Consider the following 19,853-nt stretch of genomic DNA (forward strand, 5'->3'; position numbering starts at 1 on the left):
AGAGTCCACTGGGGCCAGTTTCCGTCCCTCTGGCCTCTGGAAAAACTGTTACAGAAGAAGTTCAGCATAAGCTCGTTGACAGAGCTGTGTCTGGGGTGACAGCAAGCAGCTGTGATTGCTGTACAGCTTTCCTACGGTGTGCACAATGCTTAAAATGGTTGGCACTGGTGTAAGGCTGGTTCAGGTCACTGTTAACTGACAGTCTGCCTGAGAAGCCTAAACTGCCGTCAGATAAGAAGTCATTTTATCTCCAGAAGCTTGGCTTCCCACAACAAGATTTCATTGACATTGACATTGATAGGAACAGTCTTTGACATGTTTCAGTGATGCTTAGCATCTGCCAAGTGCATGGGGGGGGGAGCTCTCCCATTCTCCCATCTATCTAAGAACACACATGGAGAAAAGTACCTCCAATGAATGGTGTGTGCAATCTGAACTTCTCCAAACAGAGTGGATCCTTGTGTCATCCTTTACCTAAAAATCAATGTACAACGATTGGCATGTTCTCAGGAATGAAATGCAATCTTCCTGTCTGTTTTGAGACAGGGTCTCACTATGTAGCTCTGTCTGTCCTGGAACTCACTCTGTAGACCAGGCTGGGCTCTTAGAGAGATCCACCTGCCTCTGCCTCTCAAGTGCTGGGATTCAAGGTGTGCACCACCATGCCTGGCATTACACACTTCCTAAAAGAAAACAGGAGAATGCATCATGTCATTGTTCTTGTCAGATATACACACACAATCACACACACACTATGTATGTATGGAACTCCACTGGTAAGGTCAAATTTTGATATTTCCAGATAGCTTCTGAGCTCAATCTATAATGGCAGACTTCCTTTTTCATCAGGGTTCTCTCTTTGCCTGATCTGGGGAACCCCAGATCTTATAAGGAGTGTCACATAGCCCGCAGGGAAGATTACAAGCCCAACCCTTTCCTCATCAGAAACCTGTTCAAGCACCTTCGGATTCCAGGAGATACCCACTCTCTGCTAGTAAGATGTCTTGGTGTTTGTGTTTTCAACCAACGACCTTTAATTTTATACCTGGAGATTTTCCTCCACTCGTAGGATAATTACTGTGTCCTCCTCCTTGTGATAGGACCATGCTACTGCATGGTAAGTGAGGTCCTGTGCCACTGCATGTGAATCACGTATCCCAAGCATCTCTAGAACCAGTGAATCAAACACATTTACTCTCGACATCCCTCCCACTGTCCCAGGTTTATAAATCCCTGATTTCACACAAAATAAAGCTGCTGCATGATACCATCAGCTTTCCACCATGACCGCCTGAGACTCCATTTATTCTGGGGAAGGGAGGGCTCCCATTCTCCCTGGAGATTCGCTGCTGAACTCCTGGGGCTTGGCTGCTGCCAGCCAGGCAGACTGGAGCCTGCTCCACCTCCAAGAGCTTGGTGTTGACCTCCTGTGAAGCATCCACTGGGCCTGGACCTGCCTTCCAGCCTGCCAGGTCTGTGCCTCACTGGACCTGCCTTCTGGCCCCCTGGGCCTGAGCCTGGTCAGGCCTGTGTTCTGGGTGCAAGCTGACCAGGCACGGCTTTCTTCTGCACCCCTGCTGTGAACACAGAGGCTTAGCCACAGGGCTGTAACACTTCGGTATCATCACAGGCTTTTGGAACTCCTGAACTTTTACTGCCTCTGATACAGGCAATCTCATTTAAAAGAGCTAACTGTGACGCCCAGTGGAAAACTCATTTCAAGCCTCCTCCGGTGAGACCGGAGGCTAACCTAGTGCAGGGGCCTCATCCTAATGTGCTCTAGCTGTTCCTGAGAGATCTGGAACCTTTGATCTTGTTCCTGCGTGGAAACCTGGGCAAGCTCTGTACCAGCGGTGGCTAGGGAGAACTTCAGATGACACCCGAGTCCTGGGGACCATCCATGCTCCATCCTCCTCACCCCCCACTGGCCCTGTCCAATGAAAAACAACCACCCAGGCTACCATTGGGCAGAAAAAAAAAGATAATATATCTGACAAAAGACAACAAAAGCAAGACTAGGCAAGCAAGGTAGTCTCAGACAGCTCTAAGTGCTCTGGTGGGCTCATTATTGGTCTCTGCCTACTGGTGAGTGTTTATCTTTTGGGTTTCTGTGTGGTTCATCCTTTCCTGCCACCACTCATCTGGTGAATTCTTCAGTCCTGCAGAGATTCAGGGGGGTACTGGGTTCTTGAACCCAACAAGTTATCTACATCGGCGAACTCAAAATCTTCTGCCCAGCAAAGGAAGCAACAGGGCAGAGGTTGGGAGGAAATACTTGAAAATACCAAACCTGATAAAGGGGCTAATATCTATGGTAGAAGGAGTGATGCCACAGATCCTATTAAGCTATGCAGAGAAGTGCTGGAGAGATGGCTCAGCAGTCAAGTGCACTGACTGCACTCCCAGAAGACTCTATGTTGAGTCTCATCAATCACGTGGTGGCCCACAGTCATATATAACTCTAGTCCCAGGGGAGCCAGGCATGCACATGGTGCAAAGGCATACATACAGGCGAAACACCCAGACACATAAAATAAGGGAATAAGTAAAATTTAAAAGATATTCAGAGAAAGGTGGATTTGGTGGCACACACCTGAAATCCCAGCATTTAGGAGGCTGAGGCAGGTGACTGTGACTATTTAAATGCAGTAAAATGTATTTAGAGCTATAGAAAATATTTACCACATGCATTCCATTAAAAATATTCACAGAATTAGGGGCTGGACAGTTGTCTCCGAGCACATTTGCTGTACTCCCGGAGGATATGAGTTCAGATCCCAGCACCCCATGTGGGGTGACTCACAATTGACCTTAACTCCAACTCCAGGGACTCCGATGCCATCTTCTGGCCTCCGTGGGCACAGCACATACGTAGCGCACATAAACAGAAGTAGGCATCAGATGCCCAGGTGGTTGTGAGCTGCATTGTGGGTGCTGGAAACCAAACCCAGGTCCTCTGCAAGAACAGTGTAGTGGTTTGAATGAGAGTGTATTCCACAGGCTCAGGTGTTTGAGCACTCCATCCCCAGTCGTTGGTGGTGCTTGGGGAATGTCATGGGGACGTGTGGATTTGCTGGAGGAAGGATGCCACTGCTCACAATAGTGCCCTGTCAGGGTTTATGGCTTCGGTCTACTTCCAGTCAGCTCTCTCTGCTTCATGATCCCATCTGAGGATTTGACCGTTCAGCTTCTTGGTCCTCCCTGCTGCTTGCTGCCATGCCTTCCTGCCATGGACTCTTATCCCTCTGGAACCATAAGCCAAACTAAAGTATTTCTCCCATAAGTTGCTTTTGGTCACAGTGTTTTATCCCAGCAAAAGAAAAGTAATAACAGTAAATGCAGAAATACAAACAGTAAATGCTCTTAATCCCAGAGCCATCTCTCCACCCCCCAAGTCTAGGTTCTTTGGCTATATGGCATATCCGGATTTCTAGCCTCTCTTGGATGAGTCATTTTTTCCCCCATTGGCATAAAGAGAGACTTTTATAAAGAGACGCCCACAAGAGACTTGTTAGGGTAGTACTGTTGATGGAGGAACAAGCAGGAAGGCAGGCAGGGCTTTCCAAAGGCATTCCACGGTGCTTCAGAGAAACAGACTTACAGAACTTTTCTCACTCCCACAGTCACCCAGGCCTTTGTGTGTGATGGGGAAGAGGCAGGTGGGTGCCTCTCGTTCTGGCTTAATCTACTCTGCCCACAGCAAGATGAAAAGCAGAAGCCAGCAGCAAGGTCCTGTGTGTACCCACCTGAAGATCTGAGATAGAGCTGGCCCAATTCAAAGCACAATCAAAATTCAAATCACTGATGTTTATTCCTCTCACTACTTGGCCCTGTGTGCAGAGGCTCCCCTGTTTCTGGAACTGACAAGAAAGCGTCGCCATCCAAGCGATTATTGGCAGTTCTAGCTGAGACAAATCAGAGGTAAGTGGAGAACCAATAGAGACTGTGATTTGGGGATTGCTTATCAGCAGTTTTCCACCTCCCCAATGCTGTAACCCTTTAATACAGTTCCTTATGATGTGGCAATTCCCCCAACCATAAAATTATTATTATTATTTTTGGTACTTTGGAAGTAAAATTTTGCTACTTTTATGAATCAAAATAAAGATACTATATTTTCTAATGGTCTTAGGTGACCCCTGTGAAAGAGTCGTTGGACCCAAAGATTAAAAACAGCTAGCCTAGAAGGTTTTCTTTGCTGGAGGGTGGTGGCACACACCCTTAATCTCAGCACTTGGAGGCAGAAGCAGGTGGATCTCTGTGAGTTCAAGGGCAGTCCGGTCTACAGTGTGATTTTACAGGATAGCCAGGGCTACACAGAGAAAGCCCATCTCAAATCACTACCCCTCTCAAAAAAAAAAAATAAAGAAAGAAAGAAAAAGAAAAAAGAAAGGAAGGAAGGAAAGAAGGAGGGAAGGAAGGAAGAAAAAAGTTTTCCTATTTAAATCATGCTAGCACTGTCTCTACATGGAGTAAATTATTGCTTTCATAGTTCAGATGAAGAAACTGAGATAGGATGATACAAGTGTGCTTCAAATACAATATGCTAAGGGCATTTACGTCACATACATGTCCCCATCAAGACTGGGAGGTGGTGGATTCCGTCATTCTACTCGGGAGGCAGAGGCCAGCCTGGTCTACAGAGTGAGTTCCAGGTCAGCCAGGCTACACAGAGAAACCCTGTCTCAAAAAAAGAAAAAAGACAAGAAAAGAAAAAGTTGACTCTTTAAAAATGTCAAGGTCATAAAAGTCGAGAGCATTTCTGCGTATCCTGACAAGATGGAATATTCAAGGTGGATGAGATCTTGGTCTATTTTATCAATGTCAAACTCAGTGAAGTTGGAAAATATGTCATATTCATGTAAGAGAATGGGCTTTGTTAAAGGACTTTCCCTGAAGTGTTTAGAAATGATAACAATACATCTAATAGACTTTCCTTTTTTGTGAAACTTCCACAGTTACATAAAATTGTACCTTGCCCCTTTTTTGTTTGTTTGTTTCATTTTTGAGACAGAGTCTCACTATATAACCCAGGCTGACCTGGGACTTGCTTTGTAGATCAGGCTGGCTTCAAACACAAGAGATCTGCCTGCTCCTCCGCCCACGTGCCAGCATTAAAGATGTGTGGCACCATGCCTGGCACGCACCTTGCTCTTTTAATTTATTCTGTTTCTGAGGTTCTATTTCATGCATCTGAGTGTTCCACCTGCATCTCTGTTATATGCTGTGTGCACACAGTGTCCATAGAGCCAGGAGAGGGACCAGGAGCCCTTAGAACTGGCGTCACCAATGGTTGTGAGCTGTCATGTGGGCGCTGGGACTCTAGCCTGAGTCCTCTGGAAGAGCAGCCAGTGCTCTTAACCACTGAGCCATCTCTCCCTGTGTTTTGCTGATAATCTCCTCCTCAATGCCCTCTCCATCCCTCCTCCCTTTGCTAAGTTGCTTCCTCCCTCTAAAGAGATGTTTCATCTATCCCCACATTAACCTTTCTGGTTCTTCTCCTCCCTCCCTGTAGAACTTTCCCTCCTCCTTTATAGTCCCCTTTTTTAATTATATGTCACACACACACAGAGAACATAATTTAACCTATATTCTGGGTATAAGAGGTCATATTTAGTCTGTTACCCTCTTGTTTCCCCCTCCCTTCCCATTAGATATTTCCCTCCTCTTTATCATATCCCTTCAATTTTCATGCTATCCATATAAAATTATATATTTATAAATTATATTATCATATTTATTATAACATCATATAATAAATATAACAATACATTATATTTAAAATACAAAAGATTTCATCATATAACATAGAAACATACACATATAAACATTATACATAAAGTGTATTGTAAAGCAATACAATTGCTTTTAATTTAATTTTTTGATTTGCATTTCTTTGGTGGCTAAAGATTATTAATCTTGATAGCTGACTGAATTGACTTTGGGATCACCTAGGAGATACAGCTCTTGGCCTCTTTGAGAGAATCTTCACAGAGGCTTCACTGAGGAGGGAAGACTCATGTGAGTATGAGTGGCACCATGCCATAGGCTGTGGACCTGTGCTGAAAAAAAAAAAATGGGGGCAGATGAGAAAGGGAGCCGAGTACCAGCATTCATCTTTCTGACGGCGGATCCTACATGGCCAGCTACATGACAGTCCTGTAACTATAGCTACAACAGCACACTGTCCTTGCCATGATGGGCTGTACCCACTAACTGTGAGGCAAAATTACCCCATCTTTTCTTGAGTTGCTTTTGTCTGGCATTTTCGTGATGGTAATGAGGAAGGTGACAAGCACAAATGTGGATCATTTCTTCAAATATTCATGGGTCGTGTGCATTTTGCTTTCTGAGAAATGTCCATTCAGTTCATCCAACTATTTATTATGACATTTTAGGAGTTAGTCCATTGTCAGACACATGGTTGGCAAAGGCTTGTCTCCCATTCTGCAGGTTCCCTCTTTGCTCTAGTGATTTTTTTCCCATTAGCTGTGCAGAGGTTCTTAATTTTATTTGTCAGTTCTTGAGGTTGTTTTCTGTGATGCCAGAGTACCTTACAGAAAGCTCCTCCCTGTGCCTGCACCTACCTTGCCTGCTCCTCCACTCATCCTGCCTGCTCCTGCACCTGCCTGTGCCTGCATCTGCCCTGGTCTGCCTGTGCCTGCATCTTGAAATAATATTCTTCTATTATTCTTTAGTGGCTTCAGAGTTTCAGATCTTTTTGTTAAATATTCTTTCTTGTTTAATTTTTCAGTTAGAATACGAAGGAATGGGCTTCATTATGCCGCTTTCATGTATTACACTTGTTCTAATCTCCCCCCAACCTCCCTTCTGAGCTACCTCCCTTCCGTCTCCCTCTGATTGGCTCACTTTTCCCTCACAAACACTCTCCTCTCTGTTGTCGTGTTGTATTAACCCCTTTTTACCCCTTCTTAAGGTTTTTCTTTCCCTCTCAGGATCCCCTTACTAGTTTCAAAACACACACACACACACACACACACACACACACACACACACACACAAGATTTTAAAATCCAGATTCCACATGTGAGAGAAACCACACAGAATATATCTTTCTCAGCTTTATTTTGTTTAATGTAATGCCTTCTGGTTGTATCAATTTTCCTGTAAATGTCATAGTTTCGTTTTTATAGCTGAATAAGATCTCACTATGTATACATACTGCCTTTTCTTTATTTCTCTATGTGTTGATGGACACTTAGGTTGGTTCCATTTCATTTTTTTCTTTTAGTGTGTGTGTTTTTTCGAGACAGAATCTCTATAATTACATCATCCCCCTTCCTTTTCCTCCCTCCAATCCCTCCAATGTACCCCTTGCACTCTCTCAAATTCACAGATTCTTTTACTTATAGACATTTATGAATGTTTATATTAATAAGTTTATATATATTAAGAGCGTATATATTCCTCCGTATATATAAATCAAACCTGCTATGCATAACGTTACTTGTATGTATGTTTTCAGGGCTGACCATTTGCAGTTGGATAACCAATTGGAGTGCTCTTCCCTGGGGAGGACTGTTTCTCCCACTCTCAGCATTCCTTCGTTGCCTGTAGTTCTGTGATTAGGATTGAGGCCCTATGGTCTTCCCCACCCTAAGATAGGATGTCTATTGATGTTATTCTTGTCCAGGTCATGTTTGGGCAGACATGTTGGTAAGATTTCATGGCTGTAGTTTCCTTGATATTTCTAGCAGACATACTTTCACAGCAAACTTCCTGTTCCTCTGACTGTCACGGTCTTTCCAAACCCTCTTCTGAGATGATCCCTGAGCCTTAGATGCAGGAGCTGTGTTGGAGATGTATTGTTGTGCCTGAGATCCAGGACTCTGCACTTTGATAAACTGTAGTTTTTGGCAGTGTTCTGTTTGTTTCCTTGATGAGGGGTGGGAGCTCCACTTCACTGTGGGTATAAAGATAAATATTTAGAGTAGAGTTAGGGATTATTCTGGCTTCGTAAAGTGGCAGTTGTAGGTTAACCTCCAAGAAGTGTGAATAAATGAAGGCTGGGTGTCGGCTAGGTTTCCAGTGCCAGGCGTGAGGTTCCTTTTGTTGAGTGGGTCTTAAGCCCAATCAGAGACCTGCAGGCTACCACCAAGGTATGCATGGCACTATTGCATCCTTAAGGTTATTATACCATGCTAGTCATTGTAGTCCATAGGTGTCAAAGCTGGACAGGATTGCTGATTGCTTTTCTCCTGGTACCGTCTGATACTATGAAAGCTCCTTCTCAGCGAGGGGTGTTCTGTTTCTTGTCAATTGCAACTAGTACACCACTGTACTGGATGCCCAGGTTTCTTTGTGCTATGTTGTTGTGTAATTCTTTTAGTACACAGCCGAGGTCGGTGTAGCTAGATCATATGGTAGTTCTATGTTTGGTTTTTAGGACCCTCCCCCCCCCAAACCCACGTGATTTCCGTAGCATCTATACAAGGTTACATTCCCACCAGCAGTGTGTAACTTTTCTCTTCCCCCCATGCTTGCCAGCATTTGGTATTGCTTCTTATCTTTTTCCTTTTTTAAAGAATTTTTGGTCTGTGTGTGCATTTGTGCGTGAGTTTGTATGAGTGTGAGCTTTGTGTATGTGTGTGGCATTTGTATATATGTGTGTGCACATGGGCATAGAGGCTGGAGGTTGAATTTGCGTGTATTTTCTCCATCACTCTCCATCTTTGTATTTGGAAACAGTCTCTTAACTTTTGCTTATGGCTTTGGCTATTTAAAGTGTAAACTCCTGCAGCCGCTATTGAGATCAATGTGGAGATTTTTTCAAAAGACTAAAAAATAGAACACTAAATTATGACTCAGCTATACCACCCCAGACATTTACCCAAAGGACTATATTTCCCATCACAGAGATGCCTGAATGCCCGCATTTATTGTTGGCTTATTCACAATAGCAAGAAAATGAGACTCAGTCTAGATACCAATCAACAGATGAAGGGATGATGAGAATGGGGTAAATATACACAGTGAAATTTTATTCAGCCATGAAAATATGAAACTGTATACATTTCAGGAAGTTGATGGATCTTGAAATTTTATACCGAGAGCTGTCTTCCAGAATCAGAAAGGCAAATACCATATGTTTCTTCTCGTATGTGGATACCAGCTTGTGGTTTATTTTCGGGATTTTATCTTTAAGCTTTTGTGTGTGCACGCGCGTCTTTGTGCATATGGCATGTGGCCGCAGATGCCCACGGATGCCAGAGAGGGTGTTGGATCCCCGGAGCTAGAGTCATAGGTGGTTGTGAGGGACATATTGTGGGAATGAAACTCAGGTCCCCTGGGAGAGCAGGAAGTTCTTTTAACTATGAAGCCATCTCTCTGGCCCAGATTCTCATTTTATTTACGTGCATTTATGTGTGAATAAGTGTGGGTAGGTCGTAAAAATGGAAGGGAAGCCATGAGCAGGGAAAAAGAGGTTCTAAAGAAAAGGAGTGGGGGAGGTAATAGAATACACGAGACATGAAAGTGCAAAGGAGAATACTGGAGGCGAACAGGTAGAACTCAAACTGTAAGAGCCAGAGGCCCAGGATGTCCACTGCAAGAGAGTGTCTTCTACGCATGACTGCTGAGGGAAACCTCACCAGTAAACAAAGTCAGCACGGTGACAATGCTGATTGGCATGCCAGCGTGGAAAAGGGAGCTCTTACAAGGCCCTGCCCCTAGATGAAGAGCTACAAGCAATATCTTTATCTCCTAACTTATATGTCTGATCTCTATCAGCAGCTGAGAAGGAAAAAAACAAGGCCTATCCAGACAAGGCTTACTTGCTCGAGGCCAACATCATGAAGCACTCACTACTCCCCTCTGTGGTGTTCCTGTGCTTGCTGCTGCTGCTGCTGCCGCCACTGGCCCAGGGAGGGAGGAAGCAAAAGTATGCTCGTAGGTGCTGAGGACGCCTTGTGAACCAGGGGCAGGGGCTGTGCTCACTTCTGGACAAGGGGGGTAGGGGTCATGTTCGACTTTTTGATTGAGGCTCCCCCTTCCCAGATAAGCCACTGGAGAACCCGAGGACTTCTCCAGCTGGGAAACTTCCCAAACAGCAGTGTTCATCCAAATACCATGAGCAGTGAAGACAGAATATTTTTTCCCAGTGCCTCTGAGGATGGAGAGCCAGTGCAGAGCTCCCTTCCTCCTCCATACTCACAGAACTCCTGTGGTTCCTTTCATGAGAACCAAATGGGTGTCTATCAAATACCCATTGTTTCATCAGACTCATACTTTCATTAACACCTTGAAGAACATATCTGTTAGAAAGCGACAAGACACAGAGTCCTGGTAGGGGGAACTTGTGGCTCCTGTGAGGAGAATCTACCCAGTGGAAGGGATGAAGAGAGAGAAGCATTTGGAGAGAGGTCAGTAAAGTGGTGGAGTGGGTAAGACACTTGCCACGAAAGTCTGAGGACCTGAGTTTGATCCCTGGAATCCATGTAAACACGGAGGGAGAGAACAGACTCCACAAAGCTGTCCTCTGACCTCCACACACGTGTCCTGGAGCAGTCAGCAAGAAAGGAGTGTAGAAAAAAACAAAACAAAACAAAACAAAAAAAAGCCCGGTTCAAGCTGGGCACGGTTGAGCGAGTCTATAATCAATCCCAGCCCTTGGGAAGTGGAAGCAGGGGTTTTGGGACATCTTCAGCTTCCTGTGAGTTCAAGGGTAGCCCAGGCTACACAAGATCCCATCTCAAGACAACAAAAACAAAATCAGAATGCTCATTCATATTCTGTCTCCTTGAGCCAGGAATTGGAATGAGGCAAAGGCAATGACTTTTCTGTGAGGGAACACGGAAGAGAGACACCTTGGCAGGGGTATGGGGCTCAGACTCTAGGAAAAAGCCCTAAACTCAGAAAGGGCTTGTCTTAGGGCGCTTGGCTCTGTGTGTCTCTGTTAGCCTCTCACCATTTCAATTTCAATTTCAGCGGGGGAATTGTTACTGGAGGAGTGCTGGGGACAGCCGAAAGCTAATGACTGTGCCAAGAAGTGTTCTAGAACTTTCAAATGTGTACACAGAGGCCACACATGCTGCTGGACCTACTGTGGAAACATCTGTGCAGAAATTGGGGTGAGCTGCAGATGTGTGTGGGATGTTGTGACCCCTTTCCTAAGAGGTTATTCCCCAACAGAGGACCACAGTTGCCCAAATCTGAGGCACAGACAGACAGACAGACACATAGACACAGACACAGACACACACACACAGACACAGGCCCACACATGACACACACACACATACATACATATATACACACATAGACACAGGGCCACACACAGACATATGATTGGCATGACATATGTACACACACACTCATACAGACACAGGCCCTCACACAGAAGAGCACTTATACACACAGACACACATACACACAGAGAAACATATACACAGACATACCTAGATACACCCAGACATGAAGAGACATTCGCAAACATACAAACACACCCAGACATACATAGACACATCCACTCCCCACAGACATTTATAGACATGCACAGACATACACTTATACATACCCAGACACATCCAGATATAATAAACACACAGGCATATACACACACAAATAGGTTTTTATACACCCAGAAACATGCACACACACCACATACATAGACACATACACAAAGACACATTCAGACACATAGATCAACACACAAACAGGTGGACACGCATAGACACACATGTAGATATACACACACACAGAGGAAGAGGGAGAGGGGCAGGGAGAGAGAGGAGAGGGAGGAGAGGGAGGAGAAGGAGGAAAGGGAGGAGAAGGAGGAGAGGAGAGGGATCAAGGTCCCAAATCAGTAATGCAATTTGCAATTCAGTGGTACAGGGTCTCTCTATGCAGTCCTTGTTGGGTTCAGGGTGGAGGCTGAGAAAACTCACTTCAGATACAGAAGTTTAAAACAAGCTTTGTTTTCTGAGCCCTGGGAGGCATTGGTTCAGAATCTGAACCATGTCTCAGAAGGGAGATTGTGAAAACACTTTTTAACATTTTTAAAAGGTGGGAACACAAAGCGGGGGTGGGGGGTAGGGGTGGGGTGAGCAGCAGGGTTATCCAATTGTATTTTGACATTACCGGCTAAGCAAGGGAGTATCTGTTGGAGACTGGGCCTGATCCAGGACACCTGCCCCAAGGCCATTTGGTCCAGAGCTCAGAGTGATAAGGCAGCGAAGGAGTGGGCCAGCTGCACTTAGTTAATTAGGGCAGAACAGTAAAATATTTTTAGAACTTCTGTATCTTGGTGTAGATAACAGCAATTTCTTTATTCTTTACCAGTTGGGGAAAAAAAATTGAAGAAGTGGGATAGGAATTTGTTCCTGGGCTTGGGAACATGAGCTTGCCAGCAAGATAGAGAAGCTGTCCTTGAGATGGCTGGACTCAGCAACTGTCTTCTTACAACAGAAGCTGTTCAGGCACCGGGAAGATCCCAGCTCCCCTAAGGGGCCTGGGACCTTGAATTTAGTTTTTCCCTATGGTTAAATGGAGTCTGAAAACGAAATCATGGTACTTAGAATAAGTTTCTTCTGCTTGTTCCCAACAGTCCCTACTGTCCTGGAACTCGATATGTGGCCCGTTCTGGCCTCAGATTCATAGACCACTACCTGCCTCTGAGTCCCCAGTGCTGGGTATACCGGCTGGCCTGCCTCTCTTAAATGCCTGTTTCCTAGTTCTTAACCACTGACTCCACAGTTCCACTTTTCTGTGGACATATTGAGCTCAGCGGGATTCCTCAAGGAACTCGGGGCCTCCTCTGCCCAGAAGCTGGCAGGCTATGGTATGGGACATGGGGTGTGTCAGCCGGTGGGAACAGGAACACTGCTTGGAGCTGAACGTTTGTTTCTCAGACACTGTATCTCTAAGAATCTAAACTTTCTCTTTTACAGAAATTTTTTGAAAGAAAGAAATGACCCTGACTTCACAGAACAGGGGGTGGGGGAGTTTACTTTCAGAAATGCTGTGTTTATGGGGGGGGGGTAAAAAGGCAAACATACTTGAAAAATAAACCACTTACTATCAGGCTCCAGTGTTCCCTTCCTTTCCTTTCACATCATTCTACTATTTCTCCCTGAATACCTTGCTCTAAAAATTATCTGCTCTTTTACACGTTCATATTATACACCATGCTTTTTGTTCAAGTCACCCTGTTATCACCCCTTAGCTCCTTTAAATTTCCACCAAGTCCCTTCTTTCAAAGTTCTTCTCCGACTCTTTGTTTGTTTATTGAAGCTAGTGTTTGCTGCACTATGGGTTCTTCTTTTTCCCACCCTTTATTCCCTGGCTCCAGTTTCACCCCTTATCACCAGATAGGAGAGGAAGAGAGATGAGGGGAGAGAGAGCTGGAGATCCTTGAATCTAATTTTTTTTTCTTCTTGTTTCTTCTTTGAGCACGACGAAAGCTGCAACCAACTCTCCTGAATAACCATCAATACCACCTCTCTGGGGCCTAGTATTACATATACCCTCTGAGAAGTTCCCAGAATTCCAAACATCACATAGTCACAAAAACTGCAGTTGGCAAAACCACACTTCTGCTAGAGCACGAGGCAAATCATAGTCAGCTGTTTCACACAGGCTGAAGCAGCCCTGTGTCCTCACACCTGGGATTAAAATGAAAACATATTCTTATAATATTTCTGTGATTTTTAAAAAAGAAGCCAAAATTCCAGAATTATCACTATAGCTTATTTGTTTTTTTTTTTTTTTTTTGTTTTTGAGACAGGGTCTTTCTATACAGCCTTGACTGTCCAGCCCTGGCTATCCTGGACTCCCTTTGTAGAGCAGGCTGGCCTGTGAACTCACAGAGATCCTCCTGCCTCTGCCTCCCAAGTGCTGGGACTAAAGGGGTGCACCACCCCACCAGGTTCCTCTCCCACTCTTGACTGTACTTCTTACAACTCCTAATTGTAGGGATTTTGCCACCCAGGTGTCTTAGAGTTTACAGGCTACTTTTGTGAACTTTCTCAGGTACCATTTTAATGTGAGAAATTGCCAAGTGATTCATTTTATTACGGTTTTTTTTTTTTTTTTTTAAAGAGCAGGTCTTTCATATTTGTTTTTAGGTATATGGAGGTAATTTTTCATGTTACACTAAACAAAACAAACACCTGAATGAGTAACTGGCACATGACAGGAGCCAGGTTTCTAACTATTGGGGTGGGGGGCATTTACAAGGAGGCTGTCATCAACAGCTGGAGACTTTCCTCAATGCTGGCAGTCATCCCAGGCTGCTCCTAGGACCAGGCTGGCCTGCAAAGGCCTAGTCATTAGGCCAGCACTGTGGACCCAGGCTTCATGATGTCCTATAAAAATACTTCCTATAGTCTCCCAGCATGCTAGGCTAGGCCCTTTGCCCCAAGGCCAGGAACTTCAGACTGAGCCTTTAAACTTACCTTGGACACTAAGGAGATACCATATCTCAAGGACTGGGGCATCCTGGATGACTCTCTTTGGGCTTTCTGTAGGACCAGGCCAACCCCAAAGACCCCAAGCTTCAGGCTTGTGTTAGGCCAGCCCCCAGTCCATTATATGGCCAACTTAGATTCTAAACTCCAGGCTTTAGACCAGTGTCAATACCATTTATTTCCCTAGGCATAAGGCCCATACCAGCATGAGGCTGACCCTCTCACCCCTATGTACTGGGGTAGCACCTCTGGTCCCACTGTGTAGGCTTGTCTCCATATAGAAAGGATGCAGGCCCACCCAGTTCTAAGCTACTTCCTCTGGCTATAGGTTTCAGGCACATCTCATAAAGATCTAAGCTACTTTCTCTGGCTGTAGATTTCAGGCACATCTCAGCAGCCCTGGCCTTAGATACCAGTTTGGCACCTGAACACACACACACACACAGCCCCTAAGCCATATAGCTTGACAATCCCATATTCTAGCAGACCCAAGTTCCAAGCCTATCTCTAGACTCCAGAGCTGAACCTAGACTACACAGCTACACTTATGTATCTTATTTCCATGCTGGCTCCAGAGAAACCAGTATCCAGGCTGGATATTGCCTAGACCCTCATCTAAATACACAGCTTCAGGCCAGCACCAGGTAACACCGCTACAAGTCAGTTCTCTTGGTTCTGGGCTAAATCTGAATGATCCCAGGTTCCAGAATTAAACAGAGCCTGAGCCTACCCTACCCTACCTTGAGTAGATGCAAAACTCCAGACAACATACCAACAAACTCTCACACGAGGAGAAAAGATCATTCAACATTAGGAGGGTGACACAGTCCACACAGGGAAATCTATAAATATCAGGTAGGGCCAAACTCATTCGGTCATCTTTCAAAAACGAAACATTGATAAATGTCTTAGTTAAGTTTCCCATTGCTGCGTCGAATCACCATGACTGGAGGACAACTTGGGGAGGAAAGGGTTTATTTGGCTTTTGCTTCCACATCACAGTTTATCATCAAATGAAGTCAGGACAGGAACTTAATCAGCGCAGGAGCTTGGAGCCACCTTGTACCAAATCTTTTTTTTTTTTTTTTTTGTAATGTCAGTACAAATCACCTGTTTCACCGCTTTCTGACATGTCTGCGGATCAAAAGAAGAGTCTAAAAGAGGGTAGTTTGGGGTTGGTGGAGAACATTCAGTTAATAAAACCACTGGAGTCTCACTTCCCAACTAGGCCCCAGCATTGGTGTGTCCGTATACAACAGGGACGAACAACTGGAGATTTGGTGAAGGTATGTGACAGAGACCTGAGCGAAGAGTCCAGAGGAAACACTCTCCTCCGGTCTGTGAGACCCTGCCATGCTTGGCCTACCCATGTCACTAAAGGCAAACTACTAATGAGAGAGAGAGAGAGAGAGACAGAGAGAGAGAGAGAAAAGCCCGACCCTGGAAGGGCACACATAGGGGGCGCCATTGGTTTTCATTGGATATAGACTGATAAGTTTGAAGTGGCTGTGGGCGGAAACACCACATCGTCAAAGATGACCTGAGAGAAGGACTGACCCTCTGGATAGAAGTTTTCAGGGAGAGCAGGGGGCTCTTCCCACACTGAATCATCCAACAGGTTCACGCAAATGTTCCCGCAGGTGGCGGAGCAGCATATGTTATTGGCTTGGCAGTCTTCGTCAGCCTCACAGTGGCGTTGGCACAGATACAACTTGGGCTTTCTCTCACACGGCTTGATGACAGGGACGCCTCGTTCTACTGAAAAGGAACGAGACCAGGTAGGTGAGCAGAGTGGCTGCCTAGAGAGACTCCCTCTCAGGCTTAAACGTTCGGTGTGCTGAGCACTCTCACCCGGGCAACCCTCTTTGCGTCACTCACCAAGTCCTGGCGATGAGTTGTGTTAGATCCCGTGCCCCGTGCTGATCGCATCACCTCTCCTGAGCTATCAGTGTCTGGGTACTCTGTTCCTATTCCTCAGTCCCGAACCCAGGACTAGTCTCTCCTAGTCGAGAGAGCCCTGATGACATCATCTCTGTGGGATGTCCACTGATACTCAGCTTGCAGAGACCTGGGCATTTCTCAGACCCTTCTTTCAACTCTTGAGAATTTGCAGGGTCCGTCGGGGTAACAGATGAGCCTCTGGCCTTTCTCGGCTTTCTTTGCTGTCACTCTTTCCAGGATCTTGTCCCTTTCAAAGTTTACCTTTTACTTCCCCCTCCGGCCCCTACCCCCAACACCAGAAGGCAATTTCTTCCTCCCTCTTTTATGTCTCTTGTTTCTGCTCCTTCACCCGTTTCCACTATCCTCCCCACCCCCAACTCCTCCATGAACATCTGTGTATAGTTAGCCCTTCCAAATATGCATCAATCGAGAACAACTGTCTTGTTTGCCCATCGGATTTTCAGCCACGGTGCCCCTTTCGCCACTACTTGTTTCTGCGGGGAAAGGGGGGAATCACTATGTCTACTGCTGGAAACCACTCCGAGCCTGCACAGTACCCTGAAGAAGGAGCTATGCAGCATGCCGCTTCTGAATCAGTTCGCAGTCCCTCCTTGCCTGCTGCCCACATACCACCTCATCCAACACTCACCTTCATATGCTGGCTTTTTCCTGCGGATCCCTCCCTGGGCTAGCGATAGCAGCAGCAGCAGAACGCCAAGAATGAGCAGCAGAGCCCTGGACATGACTGTGACCAGAGCGATGAGTTTAGATCTGGTCTGGACTTCTCACGGCAGGATGAGGGCTCTCTGCTGCCTCTACTGGCTAAATCTGGACAAAGCGGTAAACGACGTGTTCCCTCCTCTTGCCCGATTTGTTCTTGGGTGGCTTTTCTCGGAAATGATTATCTCCTTTCTCATCATCAGCCCTCTCTTCTTGTTAACATAATTTCTTCATGGAATGTATAATTCAGGGTTCAGGAGATGGCTTTTTTGGTAAAGCATCTGCATGTAAAAGCTGGCCTGGAGGCAAACGTCTGCAAGCCAGAAGTGGGAGTGATGATAGAAACAGGAAGACCCCAGGGTCTTCTGAGCTGCCTGGAGCTGAGCCTGTGAGTCCTAGGTTCGGTGAAAGACTCTGACGTCCGCCTCTAGCCTCCACATGTGAATGCACAAGCATAAACACATATGTACATACATGCACACACTACATACACAAAGAAAAATATACAACTTATTTTTGTTTTTTTGTTATAAATGATCTTATGGAAAAAAGAAAACAATTAAGATTATGGTCTCACCAGTAACAACAATAGACTCATTGTTACTTATTTCACTTGTGTGTGTGTGTGTGTGTGCGTGTGTGTATACCACACATGACAACTGGGACATCAGGTCCGATTTCCTGGAACTAGAGTTGTGAACTGCCTACCACAGGCACTGGAACTGAACCTGGGTCCTCTGAAAGACCAGCATGTGCTCATAACCCCCGAGTCACCTCCCCAGCCCCAGCCCTGTTTCGCTGTGTCATCTTTCAGCTTCTCCAGGCACCTCACACAGAATCGCATTTTGGCTCAGTCATTCTGTTTCCTGCCTTCCACCCTTCTTACTTAATTGTGTACCTGTGTCCCAAACACCTTTCCATAACTGCACTCCTTTCGCTTAAATTTGTCTCTCTCTCTCACACACACACACATGCACACAGACATGCACACACACACTGTCAAGTATTTGCCCTAGTTTATGCTCTTCTGCAGAAGTGGGTCTGTGGGGAGCAAACGAGGAAGGTTTGAGCACAGACTTAGGAGGGCCAAGGAGAGACCTCTCGACATACCCAGCTCCTTTTACAGTGCAGTAAAGACTCTGACTTCTGTTCTTGGCTTTTCAAACTATCTTTCCTTCATCTGTTGACAACGTCACACCTGTATATAAGTGTATATTGATCCCATCCATACTCAACCCTCTCTTTCCACTGCCTTTGAATCCTTAGTCCCTCCTCCATATGTACACCTCCTTGTTTCTCTCCCTCCCTCCCTCCATCCCCACCCTCTGGGTTAGGCCTCTCTATCTCTGGTTAGGCCCCCACCTTTTAAATGTTGTATCATTCTTAGCATACTACTCTGCTTCTCTGGGGATCACCACTCCAGCACAGGAATCTTTGGGGAACAAACTACAAACCATAGCAGGTACCTTTTTCCTCCTCACCAATTTCCCCTCAATGTGCCCCAAGGGGCAATGTTGGATTTGGGTCTTTCAAACCCTGGCCTCTGTCTTTGTAGTGGCTCATCCTCCTTAGCCAAGTGTGTGGAGTCTTGGAAGGATTGTTCCCACATCTACATAAAGAAATCCAGTAGGCCAAGTTTGAGAGGAGTCTGCTCTTTGAGAGTGCTTGACCTCTTTGTCTCTGTGTGTGTGTGTGTGCGTGTGTGTGTGTGTGTGTGTATGTATGTGTGTGTGGTGGAGGGGCCAAGGAAGACATTGGGTGCCCTGCTCTGTAACTCCCTGCTTTTTCCCCAAGGAATAGGGTCTTTCACTGAACCTGAAGTTTGCAACCTGGCCAGGTGGCCAGCGAGAACTAATGACCCTTCTGTCCATGTGCCCCAGCACTGGGATTACAGGCATGTGAGGTACTGCTAGGATTTTTTTTTTAACTGTGAGGGCTGGGATCCGAACTCAGAACCCATGCTTGGACAGCAAGCTCTCTTGCCCACTGCGCCCTCTCTCCAGGTTCTAGCATGCTGTTCTTTGATATCTGGTGGACAAACGTCTCCACTTACCTAAGCAACAACTCTGTGGCAAGATTCCAATTCTAGGTCTGATGGCTCCATTTCCTTCCTTTGCTAGATGGCTATCTAGCTTTCTAAAAACCCTTCCTATCCAGCTTCTTCGCTGGAGGGCATTTGTGGCAGGCGGCTGTACTCTGGACGATCAAAGGAGAATCGAAGCTGAGCAGCACGCGAAGATAAAGATCGTGGCCCAAAGTTGGGTGTGGTGTGATGCTCCTGTAAATTCTAACATTCGGAGGCTGAGGCGAGAGGATCGCTGAGTCCCAGGCAGGTGTGGGCTACAGAGTGAGACCGTTCCTCAGAACACCACTGCCAACCCAGACAGGTCCCACTGACTCCCTTCCCTCCTGTGGCTGAGCCCAGTAATTCTGCACTAGAGCTGCAGAGCAGGCATACAATGTCCCCAGCCCACCCAGGGTCACGCCTGTGTCAACACGGTCCAGTGCTTTCAGGATGGACGAATGCCAAAGAAGCAGTCTGTGGGACGGCTGAATTTAATGCTCTGCTGCCCCAGAAGTCACTGTAACGCCTAAGCTTCCGGACTTTGGTTTTCCCGCCTGCTCTCCTGTGCTGTGTCCCCGGGGGTGTGGACAAAGGCGCTGTCAGTTCATTTCACAAGTGTCTGTAGGGGATGTGTGTGTGTGTGTGTGTGTGTGTGGTGAGAGAGTCTTGAGGCATGAGTTTTGTCTGAGATGAGCTGCCAC

The 19,853-nt window shown here is 46.0% G+C and overlaps 2 protein-coding genes across 3 annotated transcripts; one reads left to right on the top strand and one right to left on the bottom strand.

The window, feature by feature from the left end:
* Positions 1 to 9,812: 9,812 nt before the first annotated feature.
* LOC129668147 (protein WFDC11-like) lies at positions 9,813 to 12,932 on the top strand. Its single transcript, XM_055595932.1, has 3 exons — positions 9,813 to 9,909; positions 10,948 to 11,090; positions 12,909 to 12,932. Exons 1-3 carry the CDS (start codon positions 9,813 to 9,815, stop codon positions 12,930 to 12,932), a joined length of 264 nt encoding a protein of 87 aa, XP_055451907.1.
* Positions 12,933 to 15,392: 2,460 nt separating this feature from the next.
* Wfdc10a (WAP four-disulfide core domain 10A) lies at positions 15,393 to 17,143 on the bottom strand. Of its 2 annotated transcripts, none has more exons than XM_055596242.1 (2): positions 17,017 to 17,143; positions 15,393 to 16,184 (listed from the first exon to the last, which is right to left on the bottom strand). In XM_055596242.1, exons 1-2 carry the CDS (start codon positions 17,108 to 17,110, stop codon positions 15,901 to 15,903), a joined length of 378 nt encoding a protein of 125 aa, XP_055452217.1. In that variant the 5' UTR covers positions 17,111 to 17,143; the 3' UTR covers positions 15,393 to 15,900. The 2 variants fall into 2 exon arrangements, with proteins under 2 accessions (XP_055452217.1, XP_055452216.1); XM_055596241.1 differs by having other exon boundaries at positions 15,393 to 16,181; positions 17,017 to 17,131.
* Positions 17,144 to 19,853: the final 2,710 nt, after the last annotated feature.

Source organism: Psammomys obesus, unplaced genomic scaffold (assembly GCF_907164565.1).
Source record: "Psammomys obesus unplaced genomic scaffold, mPsaObe1.curated_primary_1811, whole genome shotgun sequence".
Lineage (NCBI taxonomy): Eukaryota > Metazoa > Chordata > Mammalia > Rodentia > Muridae > Psammomys > Psammomys obesus.